The 26,057-nt window shown below is 41.6% G+C and overlaps 1 protein-coding gene across 3 annotated transcripts in view; it reads left to right on the top strand.

Annotated features, from left to right (window-relative positions):
• The window catches only part of PTPRT (protein tyrosine phosphatase receptor type T), a 475,775-nt gene that overhangs the window by 241,272 nt on the left and 208,446 nt on the right, over window positions 1-26,057 (top strand). For all 3 annotated transcript variants that reach the window (XM_075108692.1, XM_075108691.1, XM_075108690.1), the window contains exon 7: window positions 381-674. In XM_075108692.1, coding sequence (XP_074964793.1) covers window positions 381-674 — 294 coding nt within the window. The remainder of the gene's footprint in view (window positions 1-380; window positions 675-26,057) is intronic.

The following is a 26,057-nucleotide window of genomic DNA, read 5'->3' on the forward strand; positions in this document are numbered from 1 at the left end:
CATCCTCCAATATCATATTGACTGCTATTGCTTATATGCTTAAAGGAGGGAGTAAGTATAAATCTTTTGATCTTTTAAAAGTGACTTTTAGATTTTATGTTAAAGAGAAGTTGCCTTGCGGTTACTGTATTTTTGCAGGTGCTTCTGAATTGATAATACTACCCCCAGTGTAAGGGGGCTGATTTTTTAGTGGAAATAAAAGAAGCCAAAATCCTTTCAGTAACAAATTAAATTCATATGAAAGATTGGTAAATGACAGGAGAAACTGTGTCTGTGTTACAAAAAATTTTGGGACGGCCTTGCTATACAGATACATAGTGGAAATTTGGTCCTTTTGGCAAAATTATCTCAGACCTTTCATGATTTCTTTTTGCCTACAGAACCCCCAACTCCTATCGCCCCTCCTGAGCTGCTGGCTGTCGGAGCCACGTACCTGTGGATCAAACCCAACGCCAACTCCATCATTGGAGATGGGCCCATCATACTGAAAGAGGTGGAGTATCGGACGACCACTGGGAATTGGGCGGAAACGCACATTGTAGACTCTCCTAATTACAAGCTGTGGCATTTGGATCCTGATGTGGAGTACGAGATCAGAGTGCTGCTCACTCGCCCTGGCGAAGGAGGCACAGGGCCGCCTGGACCACCGCTCACAACCAGAACGAAATGTGCAGGTAAGCTTTCTACTGCTTTACAACCAGCACTGGTACTTTGGTTCGCTTACTAACACCTGAACAAATGGTCCTCTGCACATCCTTACTGTAGATGTGCTTTGTTGGGGATCTAAATTGATGTTATGAGTTTTGACATATCCTGGAGTGTTTTACTTTTTCTTTCATCGGCAAGTGTTTAAGAAGCTGTTGGTTTTATGCATTTGCCAAACCTTCTGCTACGGTGTACGGCTGCTTGCTGTTGAAATGGGCAAGCGGATGAGAGTTTCCCAATTAATTCTCCAGTAGGCAAATTGTTCTTAAGACTAGTCTACTGTAAAATTTTCACCTTGTAAGTGCATAAAAAGATATTTGTTGTTCTTGGGTAGTGGTTCAGCATTGATTATTAACAAATTGACAGTGCTATCAATTTTTCAATGCAGTGAAACAGTAAGCATTTAGTTTTTAAGTTACATTTTTGTATTCCATTTGATGGGACTTATTCTTCTCCTCACTTCTGATAATGAAACCGGTTCAAACACTGTACAGCATCTTCCTTTTGTCTATCATATTGGAACAGATCAATTATGATCCAGGGACCAGAAAAGCCATATTGGCCTTTCCAGGAAAAAACTAAAGGATTATGTTCCTCGTGTTTCAGAATATTGGCTATTCATCCTGTTTTCATACATTAATCATTAGCCATTAAGGGAAATCAAGCTCTGTGCCTTCAAGGGGATGGACAAAGCAGTTTTCTCCCTAGCAGGTTTTTTCCAACACACAACTGTCTTCTCAAGGTTTGCATTTTTGTATATTTTTCAACGTCCTTTCTGTGATATGAATGAAGGAGAGAGACTAAAAGGTTTCTCTCCTTTTTCTACATCCTTCCTTCCCTCCCCACAAAATAGTGGTTTACAGCAAGTGGATGTAAGTCATGGGGAGCTTATGGAAAAGCATTCTGGTTCCATTCGCTCTTTCTGACCAGATAGCATGTCTGAAGTGTGAAGAATGTATCAAGAACAGCCAAATGCCATCCTGGGGTGGGATTAAGAAGTCCAATATTAGTGTTCCTCACCCACTGCCACAGCATGAGCTTCTCCAGCAGCATCCTCTTCTTCTCCAAGAGAGGAAGCCTGGCAGGTTGTGTGTGTTGTGGGTGGGGGGGCACATCCTTACTGCCTTTCCTTTTTTATACAGGTTATAAAGCAGTAAACATTTAGTGTCTTTTTGAGAAGAGTTGGTTGAAAATAAAAATATCTGAGCATGAGAATCTGGCATGTAGGTGTTTGCTCTATTCAGCACCTGTCCCTCGGTAAAAGACAGAGGTTTGGAGGCTTTTCTGCAGCTAGGTAGAATGCATGAAGTGACATGGATGATGTCCTGGCCTGTTTGGAATTTGGCACATGCTCTGCTACTCATCTTTTGGCTGTCTCCTCCTTCATTAGTGTGGTCAAATTTTCTAACCTTCAGCAGAAATAACTGTGGGCCTGGCCTGGAACTATGCATTTGCATATGGAAATACACTGAGATTTGGTCTGTAGTTCACGCATGGTGAGTTTGCAGGCACGCACTCTGCAGCAGCCAAACTTGCAAACCTCTGTGTAACTGGTAAAGGATGCTTGATTTAGTTTAATTTAGGGTTAAAGAAAAAAAATTACCTTGGCTTTGTGCTTAATGATGTCTTGTACCGGATCCCGAATTGCTGAGTTTCCTTACTCAGCATAGGTATCGACTGACAGGAAGGATGACGTAGATAATTCGTTCAAATTGGCTAAGCAGTGCCACACGCTATTTTCTGTCCTAATTTACTAATGAAAATCTAACTGGAGAAGGTCGTTCTATTAATGTTTTTTGTCATACAGGGCTTGCTGAGATTGATGGTGATGGCATTTATGTTCTGTTTAGAGCATTGGGTGGGAGAAATTGTAATGATCTTGATCTAAGCATGGACTCAAAGGAAGGGAGGGACTTACCCAATAACTAAAGATGTACAACTTCCACAAAATGCTAACTGAAATGATAGACAGGAAAATGCAACTCATTATCCCAATTTCCGTATGTCATGGAACTCCTTCAAAATATCCTATTTCAAGGATAATTACACAAAACTTCCACAGTAAAGATTTTCAAAAATATGCTGAACCAAGAAAACAGCACAGCTTCCTTGATTTTTCTGAGAGTACCTAATGAATGACATCAGTGAAAATTGAGGGGTTTTTAAATAGTTGAGGGATGAGTGATGCTGCTTTTTCCAAGAGGATTTTTTTTGTTCTTTTCTTCGTCATTACTTTTTCTTAGCAGGGGGAAGTACCACGCTCCTGCACATTCATATGCAATCAGCAGATGACTGGAGTAGTCCTGTTTTACTGGAATATTTAGTGTTGATACTGTGTTTATTAGGGCCACTAATAAAGGTAACAAAATTGACTGCAGAAGTAATAGTAGACAATATCATCTATGCTGGAGAAGGTATGGCTGTATGTTTCTGTATGGCTTCATGGAGAAGGTATATAGCTATATAGCATATAAGCAGGTATATAGCATATAAGGCTATATGCTTCTGTAAACAGAAAGTATCTGCAACCTTCCAACAGTGAGAAGTCAATGTCCCTTTTACTAAATAATCTCTTTAGTGTCTCTTCACATAGACATTGTATACTTGTGTGCTAGGGAGTCTGAGTAACTACTGGCATAGCCTTCAGTTTAGGCAAACCTTATAGAGATTCTTATTTTTTATTTTTATTTCTAAATTAGAACAGGATTTACAAAGTTGCAGTTGTCTCCTGTGAGTTTCTTGACTGTCACACTGAGCAAAAGCATGACCAGAATGGCTCAGCATGAGCTTAGAAAGTCATTACACCACACGCAACTCTTATCAAGATCATTCACGATTTCCAGATTTTGGATCAGAGTGAATGGAAGTTGTTTACATGGACTTTAAAAAGTTTTTCATTATATAAATCCCATAAAAACTAATTATGAAAGGTCTTGCTCTAAGTGAGCACAAAGAAGTTTTATTAAACTGGATAATATCTTATCTAAATTTCTATAAACAGTATGTGCCCAGGCATCCATTATCCCACTGGTAATGCTTTTGGTTTTTACAGGACAGCATTACGAGATTTCATTTGTATTTGATCTTTAGAAATGATACTGAAAATTAAGTCCTGGCTTCCCTAGTTCCATGAAAAGCCAACTGCCAGAAGATATGGCAAACCCTGCCTTTGTAAATGAATGATTTTGTTGTTGTTGTTGTTGTGGCTTGTGTGTTTGTGTGTGTTTGTGTTTTTTTCATAGACTGTGATAGGTTGTGACTTGGGGCAGGAGAAGATTAAATGACCTTGAGGCATAAAACAGTAAACTGTCAGTCAGAGGGAAGAGTTGCTCAGCAGGGAATGGGGAATGGAGAGAGACTGCTTAAGGTTAAGACCAGACACGATGTTGAGAGGTGGTTAAAGGGAAGGAAGATAAAAAATATTAGTTTTTACCCCCAAAATAATAGGTTGGGGGAGATAACAGGATCAGAATAGTATGTTTGAACACAGTTCCCAGTAGTGCCTAAAGGTTCAGTAGCAGTCTTTTGAGTGTGGGGTTTTTTTAGCCAACCTCAATAATTAAACAGAGCTCTTTAAAATCCTTGTTTCATGGGCTTCATTTAACAGTGTGCTTTGGAAAGCTGTGATTTGGGAAGCTTGGGGCTTGTTTTCTTCTCTGTGCTTATTTACTATTCCCCTGCTTTTTTTCTTTCTCCAGTTGCCACAGAAAGGGAGAACAGGGGAAAGATCCTTTTTTCCTCTGGTGGTTGGGAAAGTGAAGGGAAGACATTGCAAAAGAGGTCGTCACTGTGTGTGTGTGTGAGCAAATCTCATCTGCAAACTATTTGCCTTCTAGTGGGGTGAACTTGCATGAAAAGCAAGGCCAAAGAGTAACATTTAAATTAATATTAATGAAAGGATGGAGAAAAAACTTTCTTTAGAACCAATATTCAGCCCTGGTTTAAACACTCTCTCAACAAGCTGTCTTGAACATTAGCTTCTCTGCTGTTTTGGGTGATAACAACAGGTGACTCATAAGTTGAGGAGGGTTTTGTGACCTTGAGGCTTGGAAGCGGGAAGCTTTCCAGTCTGACAGGAGAGTTGCTTGGTAAGGAATGGGAGGGGAGAAAAAGTCCTGAGAAACCCTATAATCTCCTCTGCAAAAAAAAAAAAAAAGAAAAGAAAAGGTGTGCCAATGATTCTTCATAGAACAAGCTTGTGACAACAGGAGGTTGGTCCTCGTATGAAAAAATTCACAGATCACATGCAACCTGTCTCTTAAGCTGCCAGAGACTGGGTTACTCAGCAGGAGAATGTGATCTAGCTCCTAGAGAAAGGAGCAGGTGTCAAGATCAATACTCAATTTTTGTTCTTGGCCTAGGGAAATAAAAGTTAGTGTTGAACGATGTGGCTGCATTCAATACTCCTTTTAAAAATAGTCAGGATAAAATAGCTGATATAAATGCAAATAATCTATACATTCAGAGTTTGATACGGTACTGCAAAAGAGTTGGAAAACCTTTAGTTATTATTAAAAGGTTCTTTGTTGCCATGAAATCCTGCAAAGTTTAGAAGTAGTAAGCAGCTTTTGCCTTTTTATTGTGGTTTTAAGACTACATTTTCATATTTTATAGGCGTGTTTGTGTCTTGCTCTGTTTCAAATGTTAGAAAAAGGCGGTAGTTGTGTTCTGTTATGAAATGCACCAATTGAACAACCATGTCACTTCCAATGGTTGCAAAAGAAACAAAAGCGTTGCTTCATTCTGTGCTGAGTTGTTACAACAGGTTCAAAAATATTTCTGATTTAGTTTTAAGGTGATGGCTCCTATTAAATAGGAACCATTCACATGTTAATGTTGAAAAATAAGAGCCAGTGTTGCTATGCTGCTGCTTCAATTTATTTTTTTTTCCAAGCTTACAAAAAGCAAACAAACAAAAAAAGAAGCTTGAAAAAAAGCTGATATACGAGTCAGAGCACTACACAAATGGCATATCAAGTGATTTGAAAGATAATTCCGTACAGCTGATGGGTAGGTATTATTAGAACCACAGACTAATTTAGGTTGGAGTTACTCTAAGCCTTGTCCTGAAACATACATTAATTTCCCTATTAATATTAGTTAAATTTTAACTCTTAACTCCGGTCTTCTATAAATGTAGACAACTGGGAAAACAGGTATGTATTTAGCAGGATTGCCTAATTTTGAAAAGCACTTCCTGTAGAGTATTAGCAGCGAAGGAAAATCTTACCTCGGTTTCTTGTTTTCTGTACTGGTGCATGCTGTGAGGGACTTCCACTTCTCAGCCATGATAAGACAGACCTCTGCGCCGCATGTTCCGCTTGTGTTCAGTTTTGCTCTCTTACTAAATTCCCTGAAGCAAAGGCTTGTGTAGCACAGTGAAATGCACTTCTTCTTCTTTCGATAGCACCTATTCCCAAGAGCCGTGGAGCGCTGCAGGTGAGCTGTTGAGAGTGGCATGATCTCGTGTCTGAGCTTTGGCACGTGGAGCCCGCAAAGCCTGTGGGACTGGTACCCGTTCTAGTGACTTTGTCTGCTTAGATTGGTGATTGAAACCCTGTTTTCAGTCCACCTCAGTAGCCTTTGGCATGTCAGCTAGAAAGATAAGAAGAGAATTACAAAAACAGGATATTCCTTCTTTTTGATCCTTGATCCCCAGTTTGTGCTTGGAAACAGCCTGTTGGCGTTGTTGAAAGATAGGGGCTTCATCTGTATCACATCCTAACAGCTTAAGTCCCTTTGCATACAAGATGATGATTTTTCCCTGCCAAATTGATTAAATAGATAAAAAATATATCTTGATTTCTGCTTTATTCTTCCCCCCTGCTCAAATTTTGAGGGAGTAGAAAGCGTCTACCCTTTACATAAGAGCTGAAAGAAGAGGGGAAGTATTTCTTGGCATGCATTTTGTGGCTGTGAGCGTGTAAGATCAGTACGCTTTTCTTGTCCCTCTTTGTCAGGTCCCTACATCTGTTTAGCCCGTAATGTGTACCCTCAGACCTCTCGGACAATGCAGACAATGCTTCAGCTGAAACCGCAGAGCTCTGTAGGAAGCAAAGTGTATTTCTGGTTTCTCTTCAAGTTGCAGAGGTGCAGTTGGTCGCATGTGTAGGGGTGTTCCAGGTAAAAGATGTCTCTCTGAGGAACTGCCAATATCAAGTTATGGATGTATTGGCTGTAGAAACGTGGTCAAGCTGGAAAGATACCATTCAAAGAACCGAGGACAGATTAGATCTGTCAATTAGTTACTGGAAAACAATTGGGTAAAGAAGGAGCCATGTTGTCTGCGATATAACAACAGTGGTGACCTAAACGGAACAGAAGGAATCTGGGAGGAGAGAGGGAGGTAATTAAACGGTGAAAGGGGAAGCAGAGTGTTTTGGTGCGCTTTGGGTGACTGGCTGAATACAGGACTCCTGAAAAGCCATATTGTTGGAGCTGGCAAGATACTTGGTTTGGTGTGAGGCCACAGTCCAACCAGCGTTCAGGCACTAAGTTCAGTGTATTGCAAAGCAGCAATGTGCAGAGGGGAGACTGGGATTTACTGCTGGAGCACATCCGTATACCCTAAATCTGATACTTGTTTCTAGCAGTGACCAATGCCTGAAAATTCTTGAGTCTAGCAAAGCATATCCCCTATTGCCTTTAACCATGGTACATACCGTGAGGAATTTTCTTTATCCTGATCCCTGAAGATCATCAGCCTTTTGTCCCGAGGCATGTGGTTTGATTGCCCTTATCTTAGTCTGCATAAATACAGTTACAAATATAAAGGCAGTCATAATAGTGCTTTGGTCTGGATTTTTTTTCCAGAGGGATTTTGCTCATGACGGATTTAAATTCTAGGGATTTATTTTTTTTATCTGCAAAGGTGGTTTGTTATCCAGAAATGTTTTTTATTTTTATTTATTAGGGTGAAGCCTAGTTATTCATTTCCACATCGCACTGTTTCTGCTTGGTGGCATTGCTGTTTAATTTAATGGCTTTCTATAATGTGGTTTGAATATAGCATTATTTTTTGAGTGGGCAGGCTGGTCAGCAAGATGACAACTTTCACAAAGGCACTAGGCTTTCATGCCGTGAAAAACAGTTCTTGCGAATGATGGGACCTCATGACTTCTTACAAAAGAAATGAACCTGCCTAGCATGCACTTTCATGCCAGCTGGATTTAGGACACTGTTCTTTTCTAAATTTCTTGACTCCTGAGCTCTGTCCAGGTTTCATCCCAAGCAGCCTGAGTATTCCTAATCTGAAGGCACAGAAATGGAGAGAGGAGAACACAAAACAAAATACAAACAATACAAAACACAAAGCCCAAAATAACAACACCGCCCACCCCTTCTATTCTGTTGGACTCAGAGATCCCTGAGCACTGGCTGACTCAGTGGCACTGTAGATTTGAGGCACCTAAATATCTGGGGTGTGCACCATACTTTTCTAAGTGAAAGTGGTTTTGAATGAAATTTTAAGTGAATACAAACCAGTTTGAGTTTTCTCTTGTTGCAGTTTTTCAGGCTGTATTTCTACTTGAAATACGCTGGGCACACATGAAGGCTACGTCCAAGGTCACTGACAGGAGAGTCAGGCCCACGTTAATGGTTTCAGATCTTCTAGACTAGAGCCTGGACACAAGTAGTGTGCAGAGAACCTAAACCAAAATTATGTCAACTTCTGCGTTACTTCTTGTATGCATTCAGATAATCGTGCGATTCCTCTTTTTCAGCTCACTTAAACTATGGAGGGAGGGAAGCAAAATAGGCAGACGTTGGGTGTACTAACAGCTTCTTTCCTCTTTGCTTATGCAGCTTCATTTCAGCATCCTCAATTTAAGGGTGTCTCCAGTGCGGCCCTAAAAATGTGACTTCACAGGACTATATCCTTAGCTTGTGCAAAACTGGCACTGTGTTACCGAAGTCAGCATTTTACACCCGTTGAAAATCTGGCCCGTGATTTGCAAAAATGGGCCAGGCATTTTTTCTTGATTGTCACTCAGTCCCTGCTAAAAGCAATTTATTTAAATTGCATGGTGTCTTTTAGTCTTCAGTTAAGTGGCATCTTTCATAAAATTTCATCCCTTATTACCATATTATTACTGTTTCTTTAGTTTTTTGAGGGTGCGATGAGATGATCGTTTCCAGATGTCGCTTTATACGAGTGTGAAAAGCCCAGTTAGTGGGAGGAAACTGGAGAGGATAATGCGCTGTGTGTATTCTTGCAGTGCATGTGTTAAGCATTGAACTTCCACTGACAAGCGACCAAAGGGAGGTGTCTGTTTTCCTTCTCTGTGTAATATATACCATAACTCATCCTGGGAGTGAAATGACAGAGCCAGCCTTGCAAAGCCTGTATTAAGCGCTATGGTTTTGCATAGTCATGATCCTATCTTTGTCCTGGGACAAACACTGCTCACTGCTTCCTGCTTATGTTTCTCTTTTTGCCTTTCCAAAGACAGCTGAAACATAAATGCCTTTCATTTTTAAATGTATTTTTAATGTACACAAGTCTGCATTAAAAAGTGCTCAAATAACAAGTGGCGTTTTAGAGTTTGTACACTGCAAGTGACCAATTTTAAACATTTCAAAGAAGAAAATGCACATTAATTGGCTTTTTTGGAAGCTCTAACATATAATACAGAAGCAAGGCAGGGGCCAAATGGAAGAGAGCACTACGTTTTTATCCTCATGTTAATGCTTTTAACCCTGAGGTATTTGTGAGACATTTAGGAACAGTTTTGTACCTTACAGGTTTAGTTGTTTTACATTTTGTCATAAATATTTTACCCTTTTATTTTTCCCCAGTAGACTCTGAAATATTGAGATGAACATGACTTCTCGTTTAACGCTTGCCAACTTACCCAGATGAGCAGGGGTGTCGCACAGCATAGGAAAAGAAAAGGAAAAAGCATGTTGATGTCTTAAATGCTGTTGCAGAACCAGCAGATGGAGTATGAGAGTACAGAACCCTTTTTGTAATGGTGTGTCTGTCTGTCTGCACAAGTCTGTTGTATTTTCTTACTGGTTGAGCTTGAAAATGGAATTTAATTTTATTTTTTTAACCACCTATTCTGTCCATGGACATTTCTGTGACCCATTATGTTACAGTACCTGAACATGACAAAACCAAGAGCAAACCAGAGACCCCATTCCCCGTTGAGGGATGCAGGGATCCCTTTGTATCTCAACTCGCGTTACGCAGGTGGAAAAGCAAAGACTGCCCCCAATCTCCCTCGGCCTTGGATTACATCCAGATGATTGATTGCCGTGGCCATGGGACTGCGTAGGGGTTATAAACGTAGTCACCATTTTAATTATTTGTTATTCTGCTGAGTGCAATGAGGGGGGAAAAAAAAAAAAGAAATGCTTTCAAATCCTTTTAACATATTTTTGCTTTTTAGTTTTATAAGCTAAAATACTTGAAAGATTTTTCTTTGTTGTTGTGGTTTGTTTGTTTGTTTTTAAGCTGGGCTTTTTAAAAATATGAAGCAGTGGAATATTTTATGGCTTTAGAAATAGTATTCAAGTAGACCATAGCTGTGACCATATCAAAGTGCTCAAATATTGCTGGAGAGGCCTGAGCATCAAAATCAGGCTGACAGTTGTTATTGCAATGTATTTCACTCAAGATCTGCAAATCCTCATTTTAGCTGCCAAAAATCCTTCAAATTGTTAAACTAAAATCTTGGTGCAGAGACCATTGCAAGGGGGTTTAAAGAGAGACCACTACTCAAAAGATAACAAAATCTGAAAGCCTTAACATCACAGTTTCCTGCCCGTGGCACTTTGAAAGGCTTTCTAGCATTTACTAGAGACTGAAAAAGAAGCAGGAGGGAAGTAGGTCTTGCAAAGAGATCCAAACCTCCAGAAGTTGATTTGTCAATTAATGAAGTTTGACGAAAATCTTTGGTGAGCTTCAAAGATGAGATTATGTATCAGGGAGGTCCGCCACTTTGAAGATAAAGCCTTGAAGAGATAAATTTATTTTGGTAATGTTTTTCATAGGAAGATAAACTGTTGGAATTAAATTGTCTTTTTTTAACAGAGGAGGGAGTGAGGCAGAGGAGTGGGATGCCAAATTTAAGGGAAGAAATACTGCACCAAAGGCAAATTTATGTGTGAACTACTGCATGTACATGTATAAAACCAGGTCTTCCCAGTTGGTTTTATTCTCCTGGGATTATTTGTTAACCTAATATAGGCGGAAATATTTCCACCTGCTGTTCTATATATCGCTTCGCTATAATGTTTATTTTTATATTCATAATACCTTCTTCTGCAAAATGATCCACATGATTCTTTTTCCTGGGCAGAAAGAATCCCATTGGCACTACAGAAACTGTGCCTGAAAGCGAGTCTACAACCTCGACGTTTTTTTTTTCTTTCGCACAGAATCAAAGCTGTGGTATGCCAGTTCAGACAAAGGGGTACCCTTGCTGCTGTGAGAGAGCCCAAATGGCTTCGCGTTGTTGTCCCGTACATGCAATAGATTAAAATACCGGTGTAAAGTGTTGCATGTTACATTGTCATGTATAAAAATCATTATATTGCATCCTATAATTTAATCTGTGGTGATGGGAAGTGTTTCTGGGTGATAAGTGTTAAGCTGCTTGTAAACACAGCTTCTCATCCCTCAACATATGTATTATGGTCGTTTTCTTCTAAATCACTCGATAGTGCACTCCTCCTAGTTCCAGTTATAAGACTTCCCTTTCCTATGTGAAAACTCAGTTTTCTTGATTCTGGTTTCTGTCCTACTTTTCTAAAGAAATCTGGAACCACAGAGACGAAAGATGAACTTTGCAATGCCTGACATAAAATCTGTGGAGTAAAAATTAGTTTTGTAACTGCTGCTGGTGTTCCTGTTTATGTTCTGAAGCTGTTTTCAATATTTGTTGTTTCCAATTAGTGTTGTGCATGCGAACCCCAGATACGCACCTTCTGCCAGCCTTCTCTACTGCCTATGAAAGGCTTAGGCAATTTATAGCTTTCCCCCATCCAGCTGGCACAGCAGAGCAAATATTTACTTATTTTCACACAGAAGCAAATATCTCAGTGTAAAAGAGTTGGAATAGCACTCTGAGCAAACAGGTGCTTCATATAGTATCAGTGCATTTTGCCGCAGCCGATCAGGAATTTATATTGAATCTTCCAAGGCTCTCGCGCTGTTGGCGGCGCAGCTGGGCCGAGGCTCAGGGGTTAGTGTCGGCGCTCCCGGGTGGTCGGGCTTGGCTCATTAGTATGAGTGATAGTTTGTCTATCCTTATTTGTCCCTCAGTGTGTCTCAATGTAAAAGATGCTCTTGCTTGTACCAAGACGTAATCTCCAAACCTCCTCTTGGTGGCCTGTGCTAAAAGTAGTATCATCTTGTTAAAGTACTCTTCAGGCTGTAGAAATGTACCTGTGTGCTGAAGGCACAGTCATTATCAGCTTGTTATTCCTGCCTTTTCTCTGCCACAGAGGCCTCCCTTGGCAGTAAAACGTTGAGATGTTTTAAAAGTAAGGGCTCTTTATGGATGGGGGGGGAAGGCAGAACGTTCCCTGTGATGCAGATGTGTTAAGCAACGGTAATATTGTTCAAAGTATGATGTAAGAACCTTAAAAACGAAGGAGTGGAGGGATATTTTTACTCTATTGTAAAATACTCTAAAAATTCTTTTCGAACAGCATATTATTTGCTGGGGTATTTGTTTTCTGTTCTGAATTGCTTCAGTGCTGTTTTGTTGCTTTGTTCAGGAAAAGAGATTATTTTTTTTTCCGGTTAGAGCAATTTATACTAAAATATTTGCACTTGGTCACTTTAACCTTGCGTATTTCTTATGACAACAATAATTAAAAATTAAGGAACTTTTGCTCCTGTGTTAGTTCTTAAACCATAATCTTCCAATAGCAATCAGATCCTTTGACCACCTCCTCTCGTTTGCAACACACAGCTCTGAAATGTTCCCCCTTTGTCTTATTCAGCTTGTTAGGGTAGAGTGTCTGCCATGAAGAATCTATAGGGCGTCTGGCACAGTAGGCCCTTTTATATTTTTATGAGGGGACACAAGCTAACCTTCTATTTTTCATGCTAGATGTCTAAAGTTTTGTCATTCACAGGTGTATTCTAGCATTTGTTCCATTTGGAAGCTGATTCTGGAATGCTAACTCCAGCAACAAGATGCCATGCTTTTCCAAAATGATGGGAGTTAAGGGGAAGTAGGAGTTGTAGAAACTCAGTATACCTGAATCACAATTTTAGGTGACGTAGATGACAGTATAATGAATTCATATTAAAATCTGCATATGTTTTGTGAAACGTACTGTTTGTCTAGCAAAAATAACTGAAGGCTACTTAACTTGCCATTGTGGTTTACCCCAGCCAGCAACTCAGCCCCGCACAGCCGCTTGCTCACTCCCTGCCAGCGGGATGGCGGAGAGAGTCAGAAGGGCAAAAGTGAGAAAACTCGTGGGTTGAGATAAGAACAGTTTAATAGCTGAAATAAAATATAACAATAATAATAATAGAAATGGTAATGAAAAGGAAAACAACAAAAGAGAGAGAGAGGAAAGAAACCCAGGAAAAACAAGTGCTGCAACCGCTCACCGCCCGCTGGCGGATGCCCAGCCTCTGCCTGAGCAGCGATCGCTCCCCCCGGGCCAGCTCGCCCCGGTTTATACACTGAGCGTGAAGCCGTACCGTGTGGGATATCCCTTTGGCCAGGTGGGGTCAGCTGCCCTGTCTGTGCCCCCTCCTGGCTTCTTGTGCACCCGGCAGAGCACGGGGAGCTGCAAAGTCCTTGACTAGTGTAAGCACTGCTTAGTGACAACCAAAACATCAGCGTGTTATCAACATTATTCTCATACTAAATCCAAATCACAACGCTATACCAGCTACTAGGAAGAAAATCAACTCTATCCCAACAAAAAGCAGGACACGTGCTATCTGTGCAGCCATGCTGGCCATTTCCATATATGCAAAATATTGAATTTTCTGGTCAAAAGTCCTTTTCCATGGGGTCAGCACTGGGTGAGGTTGGTGGGAACGGGACAGGTCTTCATTTAAGTATCCTCCAGAGTACTTAGGCTTCAGAAAGAGCAATATTTTCAAGAATGGGTAGTGAGCTTTGCTTTTTTCAAATTCACTTCCCTCATTTGTAGTATGAAAAAGGACCTTGCAAATAATTCAGCATTTCTTTGTGATTGCTGCGGTGGGTCCATGATTACCTAATTTCAGATCTGGCAGTATTTGTCTCTACAGAAGTACTTCTGAAATCACAGTTTAAATTAGTGCATTAGAAAGGATTATGAGGCGCTATGCTGTTCATCTTACACAAATGTTATAATTCTTGTATGAGTATTAGGAAGAATAATGTCAGAGCTATATGATGCTATACAACCCCTTGGGGAGGAGGCACAAGAGGTTTCTGCAGTTGCATCTGAGATCTAGAGTTTGTACTGGTTTTTCAAGCCAAAGAAGCAGCCCTGCTCTCCCCTCGACCCAGGGAAGCAGGGTCTGTGAGCCGTGGGGCAGCCGTTCTGTGTTACTGGTGCACAGAAAGAGGTTTGTGGCCCAGCTGCCCCAGGACCTGAAGATAATTATCCCCTTGCCCCTCCACAGTCTGGTATTCGAAATATATTTCTCAGCTAGGGGAACTCCAGGTTTATAGCTTTTTGTGTTGGGCATGGCTTATCATTCAAAATGCATACATATGACAGGGTTTTATAAATGCCAATCACATCTGATTGCTGCTATAAACGACCCGAAGATTTAGACATCCATATACATCTTTTGGCTCCCCAGTCTCCACCTCATTCTTAAACAGGTTTTGCATGTGAGGCTGTTTCAGCTAACTCAACTCTTCTCCTGCTGCCTCGGGGTTCTGAAATCAGGGTCAAAGTTTCCTCCTACATGACTAAGATCTATAACCTTCGGTCCCTGTAAAACGGCTTTTCTGCACTCGGTGATGTATTTCTCTCTGGCTGTAGCGCCTGTCCTCTGCTAACCATCCCACTTGGCACCATCAGTTGTATCTGTTCGACCACTTTCAATTGGATTGCTTAGACCTTTCAGTCGTCAGCAAATCTTAACAGTTATTCTCTTCACCCAGACGTGCCTACTTAGACATATGCGTTTGTCTGCTGACCACGTATTTCCCATTGCAGATGAATAACTCTAAAAACAGGTTATCCTCTAGAGGTTAGGAGAAAAAAGCAGGATGAGATTAAATTGCTGCCTGAGTTACAGACTTAATAAACATCATGCAGAAATCTCCTGTATTCACCACAGGAGGACAAGCCCTGCCACACTGTGCGTGAGATTTGCACAGGAATCATAAAATGACATTGCCTCTGATCATGTACTTGAATGTGTTGACAGATAGGAATGCTTTTAAACTCAAATACCTCTAAGATTTTATGAAACAAATCCTACCTTAGGTTGTCCCCTGGGTTAAGGGCCAGGGTACTGCTGCTATATCACCTTCAGCATTTTCTTTAAATTTGACTTCCTTAAAGGAGTCAGGCTGAAATAGCAAACTGTAGCCTGCAGCACTCCATCTGTTCCCTCCCGAGAGCGGGAGGACAGTGTGAGATGCTCTGGGCACCCTTCACACCACTACAGGTTCCCTGGTGTAGTCAGAGCACAGAAATAACAGTAACTTGGTTATATTCTGGGCAGCAAAACTGAGCCATTCCCAGATTGTGTTGACAGGTCTATCCTTAAAAATCCCTTCGGCTTTGCTTTTGTGATATTTATGAGTGTTACAGCACTGTTGGTCCAAAGAGCTCAAAAATCCTGAGTCAGAAACCAACTGTTTCCCGACTCCGTACACAGCAGACCCTCACTAAATTTGGTCTGGGTTTTGTTTGTTTTTAAACCTTCCTTTTGCTTATCCTTTCATGAGTATGTGACAGTCACAAGTTGCTCATTCATTCTCCGTGCAAAACTGCAGGCATTAACCCTCTGCTTTCAGGCTGCTGTCTGTGATCCTTTCTCTCTGCTACATCGCTCCACCTCAAGACAAAAACCCTTTGCGTAGTGGCAAAACCGACTGCTTTCCCTTTGACCTCTCAGAGGAAAAGAGGAGTTCGTTTTAGCTGCGTGGCGGGTGCACGTCTAGTCCTGTAAGGTAGAGGGAAGGTTGCTAAAACAACTTTACTGGATCAGCTTCACGTTTCCCTCATGTCCGGCCCCGAGAGGGTCAACAGAAGGTGGGATGTGGAGCCAGAGCTTTGTGCTTGGCTGAGAACCTGCCTGGAAGTGCTGTTCTCCATCCTCAAAAGGCTGCTGAGAGAGCAGATTCCCTCACTGCTTATACATACTCTTCTTGCAGTACTGGAGGGGAGATGGCAGAAGATCTGCTGCCCGTTCCAGAGATCCCCGTAGGGCACCAGGCATGTCTTTGCTGCTGCTGGAAGTATGCGGCACTGTGGCCTCTACGGGTCACGATTAGCTCAAACAATTCCTTTGTGCTTTCTGAGCTTCTTACACAGGTACCCACCAAATTACATAGCTTGTAATCATTTTATATTTGTTTACACTAAAATACTATCCTAGACTATCTAGGGAGCCTTCTTCTGTGTAGTGCGTTGTCTGCTTGAAGAGAAGCGTGGGAGCCTCAGGAACTGTGCCAGTCGGTGTGGTCTGCAAAGCTTTACATGTCCTACATTGCTGAGACAACATATGGGTGTCAAGACGTACCATACTAGAGAGACGTTTATAAGGGGAGGTTTGACGTGAAGTTTCAGAGCCGCACAGCTTCTTGGCAGCCTTCGCACTGCATTGTGCCGGGTTTTTTGTGTATGATGGGTTTTGGGGGTGGCTTTTTTTTTTAATACAAAGCTATTATGGCATTAATAATATGCAGCATCCAATTTAGAGGGCAGGAACAGCAGATGCCTGGAATGCTGTTGAGTTCACTGTGGATACAACAGTGCTGGGTTGAATGCTGTTCAATTTTTACGTTATCATCTCTCACTTCTGTTTCCTTTATTTTCTTTAAATTTTATTATCTCTCTCTTCTAGTGAAAAAGAGGTATTTGAATTTCAGAGCTGAGCTGGTGCTTCATCCTCGTGGGAATAAGAGCTCGGCTTCTCCTCCCTCAAAGCACAGTCTCAGATCTCTCTCTCCTTTAAGTGCTGTGCCAGCTTTCAGCTCTCGAGTGACTCTTTGCTTTGCTGGTGTGTTAGGTGGGCGGCAAGTCCTGCTGCCTTCAGATTCAAGGTATTGTCCTAGGAGGATGAGGCATCATGGAATAGTTTTTTTCCATCTTGCAGACTGCGCTGTCTGTAAGACCTCTGGGTTATAATTAATCTTCTAAGGAGCTTGCGTGGCATGGTATATGAGGCATTTTCAAAAATACTTCAGCCGTTACGCTGTTCCTTGGTACAATTTCATAATTGGGGGGCAAATTGCCTGAAGACCTAAGCTTAAAAAGTTGTGTGTTTGTAGGGAAGGGGAAATAACCTCTGAGTAAAATGTGTGGCAATTAAATATCTAAGCAATTTCACTTGCTTAGAAGCAGCTTTGGGCAAGATCTCATTATTTGATACCATATAATGTGTTCTTTATAATAACGTAAGTCGGGGACAATTTGTTTCCTCAGTATATTGTAGAGAGAAACTGAATCCTACTCTGTGTGTGCACATACATGCATAAGTGCTCAGAAGAATCTGCCATCTTGTGTGTTTATGGTGTGGGAACCTGATCTCTATCTGGCGTTCGTACGTCCTGATACAATACTAATAAATACAGAAAGAGGCATTAAATGTGGTAAGATCATTGTTATGTCATTGCGTTAAAATTTGGGACTCAATGAATGTACTTTGCCCTCTTCCATTCTGCACGTGCATACACAAGCAAGCAGACACACAGCTACCTTTGTGAAGGAAGGAGGGTCCAACCCCCAGATATCGCAGTTCACTTCAGTGACGATTCTCTCCCCCGACTTCTTCAGACAATCACAGTTACATTTATTTATACACTGCATAAATATTTATTTATTTGTACACTGAGACCGCTGTCTAAAACTGAGAAAGGTATCTGAAGATTGTTATTGTTTTTGGTGTGGCTGAGGCTGAAGCAGCAGATGAAAGAGGAGGAATCTCCTAGTTATTGCCTAGTTCTAAGCATTGGTGTTCAAGTATGAAGTGTTAGTAAAGTAATTAAAATGGAGAAGAAGCAGTGAAACTTTCCTGTTGTCAAAGTGTGAAGCTTAACACATAACAGGGCAAATATAGGAACTTCTGTTAAGCTTTCTATGTCAATCAGTACTGAGGGGCTATTTTCTTTATAATAACATCTGCAAGTATCTATCAATAGCGTGCAAGTGTTGATTGTGTGTTACAATGCTTCATTTTAATTAGACTCCGTAGGAGATAGTTAAAGGGTTGATGGGGAGAGATATTGTAGCAGTAAATATTATGGTACATTTGGAAACGGAGAGGCTACGAACACGTTGGCTTCAGCGTTTGATATAACTGACACTCTGCACTCTGGGACACACTTGTCACTGCTTTGACTTGTAGACATTCGGTGATATACCGCATTTCAGTTTGGTAAGTCTTCCTTAGGGGACTAGTTTGTCAGTGAAACACCCTGGTGAGGCAGATGCAGCAAGTGTCGCCTGTGTTAATCAGCAGTTGCTGGGTCACACTGGCAGATGAGAGATTGTGATGTGGGCCCTTGGCTGGTGATGCCGAGCTGGGTGCTGGGCCTGGGAGCAGAAGAGGTGAGTGGGGGCCGGGGCTGGTCAGGGCTCAGCAGCCCTTCTCGGGCTGGCTGTGACTAGGGAGGTTCCTTCCAGAATGGCTCGGTGGCGTGAGGCACAGCTCGGCAGGCAGGAGGGGACAGAGGCGCGTCGCTGTAAAAGGAAAGGTAAAGGCATGCACTCAGATAACTGTCCCAGTCCTTTAGTCCCAGGATCTGCTAGTGGTGCTTTTATTGCCATTTTGCTTTTATTTATTGATCGATTTCTTTTTGGCCTGTAGCCTGTTCAGGCAGTCTTTAGCTCTTTGCATTGTGCTTTACTGAAATCGGAGTCCTTTTCTTGCTTTTTGGATGTAACTCATTGCAGGGTCAACAGGCTGTGGCTTTTATTCACTCTAAAAACTAAAAACAGACTCTAAAGCCTAATTAGAAAATTGAGCAGCTTCCTTTCTATCCCTGCACATGGTAGGGAAAGTAGCTTCAACGAAATGAAGTAATTTGGCCTAGGTTCTGAAAATAAATAAATAAATAAAATCAGTGGCATGTACGGATTTAAATCTGACTCCTGGCCCAAGCAGAAACTATCACATTTAAAATGCAGTGCAGGTTCTCATCTGGATTCTTAGTTACTTGTTCTGCCATCCCAAGATGAGACAAAATGACGTTTTGTCTTGTATAGTAGGTGGAAGTTTGAAGCATTAACTGCTGTGGAAGAAGATTTGAAAGGCAATTTCCCTTCTCAATTTTCTCTTAAGTCATTAAAATTCATCTTCAGTTCTTGAAACATCCAAATTTCTGTTCTGCTTAGGTATCTGGATTGGAGATCTTACGATGTTCACTGCACTGAATATCCCTTAGATTTATGGCAAACTGTTTGACACCATTTTACAAATTGTCTGTGATTCTACAGATTAATCTTTAGAAGTTTAATTTTTTCCCCTGCCAAATCGACGCTAATCTCGCTATGAACTGAGTTTAAAACTACTTAAAACTGAAGCTATGTTTTTGCTTTTTACTTATTAGAGTTTTGCACTGCCAAAGCACTTTCTTGTTACTTGTCTGTCTTCAGGTTGGGCATATTCCGATTCCTTAATCCTTTGCTTTACTATATTGTTCTGCGGTACTAATCACTCTGTCATCAGTAAAGTGAGTGGAATGAGGAACTGGGGTGTACTGATTACTCATCTGTGCCTTAAAAGCACCTGTTTAGGAAATGAAGAGACTCAAAGTTTGTCTTGGAAGTGCAGAAGAGTGTAAAAATAACTTAATAACTATGCCACCTTATTTGAATTTAAAATAGCTCTTTTTTAATTCATAAAAGCTCATGGCAGTTGTCGTCAGGTTTTGGGTGTCAGAAGGGTGATGAATTTGTGTGGGAGTGTGAAGGCTATAAGAATACGTAGGACTTTCTATGCCTCTTTAGGAAGCTTGTGGAAAGGGAAAAGCCTTTTGTCACATTCGTGTCACATTTTATTTTGGTTTAAGACTGATGAGAGAGGAGAGAAATCTGGCTGTCAAGAGCAGCCTGTCTCCTCTTGCCTGTCTTTTTTAGTTCCTCCGATACTCGGCTTCCACCGTACAGAAGAGGCAAAGCTCTCAGTTAATCCAAGCAAAAGCACCTGGGGGGGGCTTCTCTGCTGGCCCCTGGTGCTAACTGCCCCCGCTCATACCACTGACTTCTAATGCAGTGATGTACTCTCGTCTCCTCATAATACTGGCTCCGTGCCACACTTGCTTTTGCTAGTTGGTGTTTAACTCTACAACCAATTTAAGTGTGAGCGCTCTGCAATGCGTTAATTCAGCTGGGATGTGGGAGCTGTGTGTGGTTTTTCTGTCTAGACAATAAGCCTAATAAATGATAATTTTGAAATTTTAAGGTTAATCACAACACTCTTTTCAAGATGCTGCTATAATACATTTCTAGGAAGTGAAACATGGATACAGACGGTATTTATTTATATCCTAGCCGTGACACTTCTCTGTCCTGGAAGAGACTGCTGGCAACTCTCGCTGTCTGTCAAGTACAGTAGAAAAGTGAGGGTATAAGGGGGTTCATCTTGTTCTCTGAAGTTATTTTGTGTTTAAAGGCAGACACTAAAGGAGGAGGTTAAATGGATGGCGAAAACATCATCTTTTTTTCCTTTATTTTTTTCTACAGTAGTGCCTGTAATTGTGTGCTGCTCATTAAGTAGCCAAAGGCCTTTTGAAAACTCCTTTCATTTGAGAAAGATGCCAGACAGAGCTGCTTGTGAAATAATTACAGAAAATGAGTGTTGATGCATGTTTTGACTCTGCTGCAGAAGTAATTCTGTCTTCTTTAGTTGAAGTAATTACATTTGTTTCTAAATAGAGGAAAAGAAATGGTAATTGTCAAAAAAATTGCATAGATCTGACTTCTATGTTTATGTAGTGGCAGATAGGTTGGAAGCAAAAAACTAATTATTATATTAGTGTAGTCATTATTGTGTGTTATTCATTGAAGTGAGGTACCATTATTAAACACATTGAGTCGTGAAAGATTTGTGGGATTTAGAGTTGTTTGCCTGATGGTTACTTTCTTTAGCACTGTGGAGTGCAACCATTTTTACAGTGTGCTAGGTTAACAACGGATTTAGTGTAGGTCACTGGAGGAACTCACTAGCCATTATTTACTTTAAATTTGGGGTTTTTTTCCAGGTAAAGAAGGTTTTCAGTTATTGTAAACTAGAATCCTCACTTAGGGAAGGAACTAGACTATAGCTTATATTTCTACGTCTATGACGTTTCTTCTCGGTTCAGATGGCCAGAGGGGTAAAATTGTGCTAGCAGCTGTGATGATGCAACTGCTGCTTTTGGAGCGGGGTGGAACGGCCATGTTTTATGTGGGTCAGGAAACAGTGATGAGGCAGCACCACGGCTGTTGCCCCCAGGCAGCAGGGACCTGGAAGCCCTCTCAGTCAATTCCCGTTTCACCCTCCATCTTTTCCAAAGGATGAGAAATATGGTTGCTCACCCTGAGACTAATCTCCCTGAGATTTTGTTGCGGTATCAAATGACGCAAGACTTTACTGCCTTCATTGAGGAGAAGGGTTAAGCATGTGTCAGGGATGAGAATTAAAAAGGGCTGTATGGGAAAACCTAGGTTGCAACTAACTTCCCGGGCTTGCTGATGATGGATGCTCTTTGTTCTTCTGTCATGAATGTGGGACTTGCAAAAAGCACCGGTATTCCTGGTCTGCAAGATAAACTAAAACTCCTAGAAATATAGATGAACCAACAGTGGGCTTGCCAGGAGCCCTGGCAAGATAAACCCTTGCCAGAGAATACTGCTCCTTCTATATGAAAACAGTGACACTGTGCCTATCGAAATACAGCCAAAGAAAACATGTTACCGTGCATGTCATAGGTAGCACAGCACTGTGGGAGAGCCACGTGTCCTTGCAATAACCAGCTGGACAGGCAATTACCTGTAAGTAAATGATGGTGGCACGGCAGGAGTAAATTTTCCTGTGTTGGCTTTCCTAAAAGTCATTGTGCTTCTGCTGACCACGGTGCTTAGGCAGGCCTTGATGAGTTCAGAGTGGCTCATGGTTTAATGCACTGGACGCTGAATTGTCCTTCATGCCTGGCTGTGATACATAGCCTTTTTTATTTTACCTTCAGTCCTTCACAGCCTGGGGATGTTGGGAAGAAATCTGTTCTCCTGGCCCCTGCGATTCTGGTGGCTGCAGCTACCTAAGGTGTGGAGGTGCATGGAGGGGATCAGAACATGTCAAAGTAGCAGTCTTCGTTCCCGCTTGTACGAGTACATATCTAACAGGTGCACGCGACGTGCAGCACCATAGACGTCAGTGGGCACGTACTGGTAATGGGCAGGTTTTGCATTTCTGAGACCTGTGACAAGTGGGAAAATTCTGCATCACCCAGCTGGTCACTGATCGTGGCAAACCTGTCTGCGTAAAATCACTTAACAGCTTCCAGGATCCCACTAACTTTGTGTTTCAGCGCGGTTTCAAAAGATGACAGTGTTCAGTTGCTAACTGCCCTTTGCATAGTGAACTGAGCAGCAAAACAGGCAACAAACTTCTCTATTCCAGATCACTGGCAAGATACACGTTAGGTTTGAAACAAAAATTTCATCATTTGTTCATTTCAGTGGCCTTTTATCCTCTTCCAGGGTTGAGTTCTATTTGCAAGGTGATTCTTCCTTCAATTTTTAAGAAAGAACTGTCAAAAGTGATGCAAGAATCCTCCTTACTTTTTAGAACGCAGAAGGTCAGAGTCCTAAAAGTTTTGTTTTGGTGTCAAATTTTGATGAATTAACCAAACCGCTGTGCAGACTTGCATACAAATCAGCCTGTAGTGAGTCATGGAATAATACTCAGTTTCCATTTTTATTTTTTTCTTGCTTGTGCTGGAAAGCTTTGAGAGACACATGATGCTGTCAAGACTGTCAAACCTTCATGCAGTCAATTTCAGCTCTAAAAAAAAAAGATATACAGTTTTGGTGTGAATGGGAACAGGGAGAACCTGGCAAACTCTCTGACATCAAGGAATGAGGAGGGTGTTGAGAGATTCCCCCCAGGCAACATATGTTCAACTTGTTTTTTTCTTGTTTCTTGGAGAGTAAAAGAAAAAGACCATCTTTTTCCACCCCAAAGTTTCCATGATTGTGAAAGAAAACAGTATATGCTAAATTTTTATGCTAACATAGTTTTAATTGGGAGGAATGTCTGTCTCTGTAACTGGCTTTGGGTCATAGTGATAACACTGAGCTATGGACTGGCAGCTGTGAAGTCTGTTTGCGTGGTCTCATGGAAGCCTGTGCATTACTGGAGCTTCTTGGAAATGCTGTTTTCATGCAGAAATGTCATCACTCCAACACCCGCTGGAAGAACAGCATGGCAGGGTGCAAGCAATCCAAGAGGCTTTTGGAGTGCAGCAAGAATAATTTTAGGTCGCAGGTACTGGATGAGCCAAACCGAGGAGATTCTCAGTTGAACCCACTACTCATGAACAGTTTTGGACTCTGAAGGTTAGTGGCAGCTTTGGCTGCTGCAACCATAAAATGCGTGTAAGGTCCTGAGGGAAGTGAGGCAGGTGAGTGGCTGAATAATAGCTTTAATAAAGAGAATGGAGGCAAATAATCTTGGAGATGCCTAGTGAGAGGGCCAGAAGAAATTGGTCTGTTCGAATTTCAAAGTTCAATCTAACTTCAAAGTTAGCCGTGCTTTGGGTGGGGTGTTGGACCAGATGATTTGCAAATGTCTCCTCTAACCTGAGTAATTCTGTGATTGATTTTATTCCTTATTTGTCATGGCCTTCAGCGGGACTTATCACAGGTTATTGTCTCCTCCTTTAACAGGAATCTCTAATTTAGTGTTCCTTTTACTCAAAAAGCTCACTCTTCTGATCAGGCGTCAGAGTTCCCTCATCCTTGATTTTTATTGTTGCAGTGTCAGCTATTAGCGGGTGTTGGAGGGGGGATGATGAGTGAGGAAGCTGCAGGCTAAATCAAGGACCTGAGGATTTTTAGTCAGGGGTTGTGGAGAACTGGGGAAGAAAACAGGACTTTGTGGTCACCCTGTTAAGGGATTACTGTTCCTAGTCCAGCCAGACCAAAGCCGGTTGTTCTCCCAAAGGTGTTATGAATGAGGAGGGCCATAGCACATGAAGAACTGCTGCAAAGATCTTCATGCAAATACTTTTCTCTACACTGTGTGTTTTCAGCTCTGAGGGAATGGCATTTTGCATTAACTCTATTATGCAGGCTTTATAAATTGCCTGAGCTACCAGATGGATCACAGACTACCGAAGAGCAGCTGTATGAGGAGTGCAGTCATTTTATTCAATGGGGAGTTGCATATACTGGACTTTGAAAGACTCCATTTAAGGGGGAAAAAAAGAGATCTTCAAAGCCAGCATTTTTCAAGTAAATAACTCTTTAGCTTTGATATGCCTGCTTCATGCTGCCTTGTCAGTCTAGAGAAAAGATGTACCTTAAATCAAAGTGGACAACTGAGAACGAAAGCTAATAAAAGATTACAATAAAAGAATGGAATCCCTGTCATAAAAAAAATACAAGGCATGGTTTTATATTCATTGCAGCAAGCATTTGTAGGAGTGAAGAGCTAATGTACAGTTTGGGCTGAGATACTTTTGGTTAACTTTTATAATGTGCTTACAGCCCTGCAGAGCGATTTGAAAAATAATTGGGGGGGGGGGGAAATCCCCAGCCACACATGTTTTTTGTCACCTTGCAGAATTTCATAATATTACCATTATGAAAGAAAAATCTCTAATGGGCTGGTATTAGTTTTGCTGAGCAGGCAGGTACGTGGTGCACAAGCACATGGACCAGGATTCATTAGCCTCATATTTTATAACTGAAACCAACGTGATTAATATTTAGCAGAGCAGTAGGCCACTGACCCTAAGCAGTCCTGTAGAGGCCATCGTTACAGACCAGGCATGGAGGCGGCAATAGTACATTATTTTAATTGAGAGCATTTATCACATTGAAGGAAGTTTGCTTCAGCTCCTGGACTTGAATGAGCGTTTCAAAATAGCGATCACTGCTGAAAATAGATTAAGTCAGTTTGTAGTTTAGTTTTCTTTCTCCAAGTACTCCAAATTATTGCTGGTTTGGGGTAGATATGTGTTTCTAGCTTGCAGCATGTTTCCATGTCTAACTCAGCAGTACAGCATGGGGGTGCGTGCACATTGATGTAACCCTGAGACAGAATCTGCAGTGTTTTAATGTGTGTGGCTCAGTGGTGTGGCTCCGTGTGGCCCTCCAAGTTGCTGTTCTTTTCCCTAAAGCCTCAGAATAGAGAGAGCAAAGGGGATTGTCAAAATGAGTCTATTCAAGTACATGGGACACAAATGGAGACATGAACCTGCCCTTGCGGTAAGAGTATGAGGTATGTTACAGAGGTGGTGAGTTAAGGTACAAGAACAGTCTATCTAAACCTTCTTTTGAAGTTTGCAGTGATGGAGGGCTCTTCAGTCTGGCCTGTCCTGGGAGCACTGCCACGTGCTGTTTCTAACTCGCTGAACAGAAAAAGGGGCAGAAGGTGTCCTCCTCCCCGTTTGCGTGACTTTGTTCCTTTGCTTCTGAGTTCTGAATGGTTTGTGGGAAGGGGTGGCTCAGGTAGAGGGCTGAATTGGAGTCTGAAGTGATGACGAAAATACAGACTTAATTGCTTTGCTTCCCTTCACTTCGTTTTCCCTGTCTATAAGAGAAGGATTAGCAGCACTTCTCCTGCTTTGCATGGTGGGAACGGATATGTTAAGGGTTTTCTTGTTTGTTTTAGCTACTGCAGTTGTAACACTAGCTGTAGCATTTGCCATCCTGTGGCCTTTGGTATAGTTAACAGGAACTGCACGTTACTGCAGTGACCGTGGTGTATTCAGGCTTTCCACAGTTCTTCCACAGGGCACTATTTTGGTGTTTGTTCCCTTCCTAATTTGTGTAATATTGTTGCACAAAAGATGTCAGGGCAGGCTTACATGCAAAAAGATTTAGTAGTAGCATCTGTCACTAATGGCAATGGAAGTTATTTGGGGGGGGAAATCGCCCCCCAGCCAAAAAAAAAAAAAACCCAAAACAAACCACAAAACCCAAGAAGAAAAGAAAAAGAAGGGAAAGAGAGAAAGGAAGAATCTTCTTAGTGGGCAGCTGGGAAG

This window comes from Phalacrocorax aristotelis, chromosome 13, assembly GCF_949628215.1.
Source record: "Phalacrocorax aristotelis chromosome 13, bGulAri2.1, whole genome shotgun sequence".
NCBI classification, from domain to species: domain Eukaryota; kingdom Metazoa; phylum Chordata; class Aves; order Suliformes; family Phalacrocoracidae; genus Phalacrocorax; species Phalacrocorax aristotelis.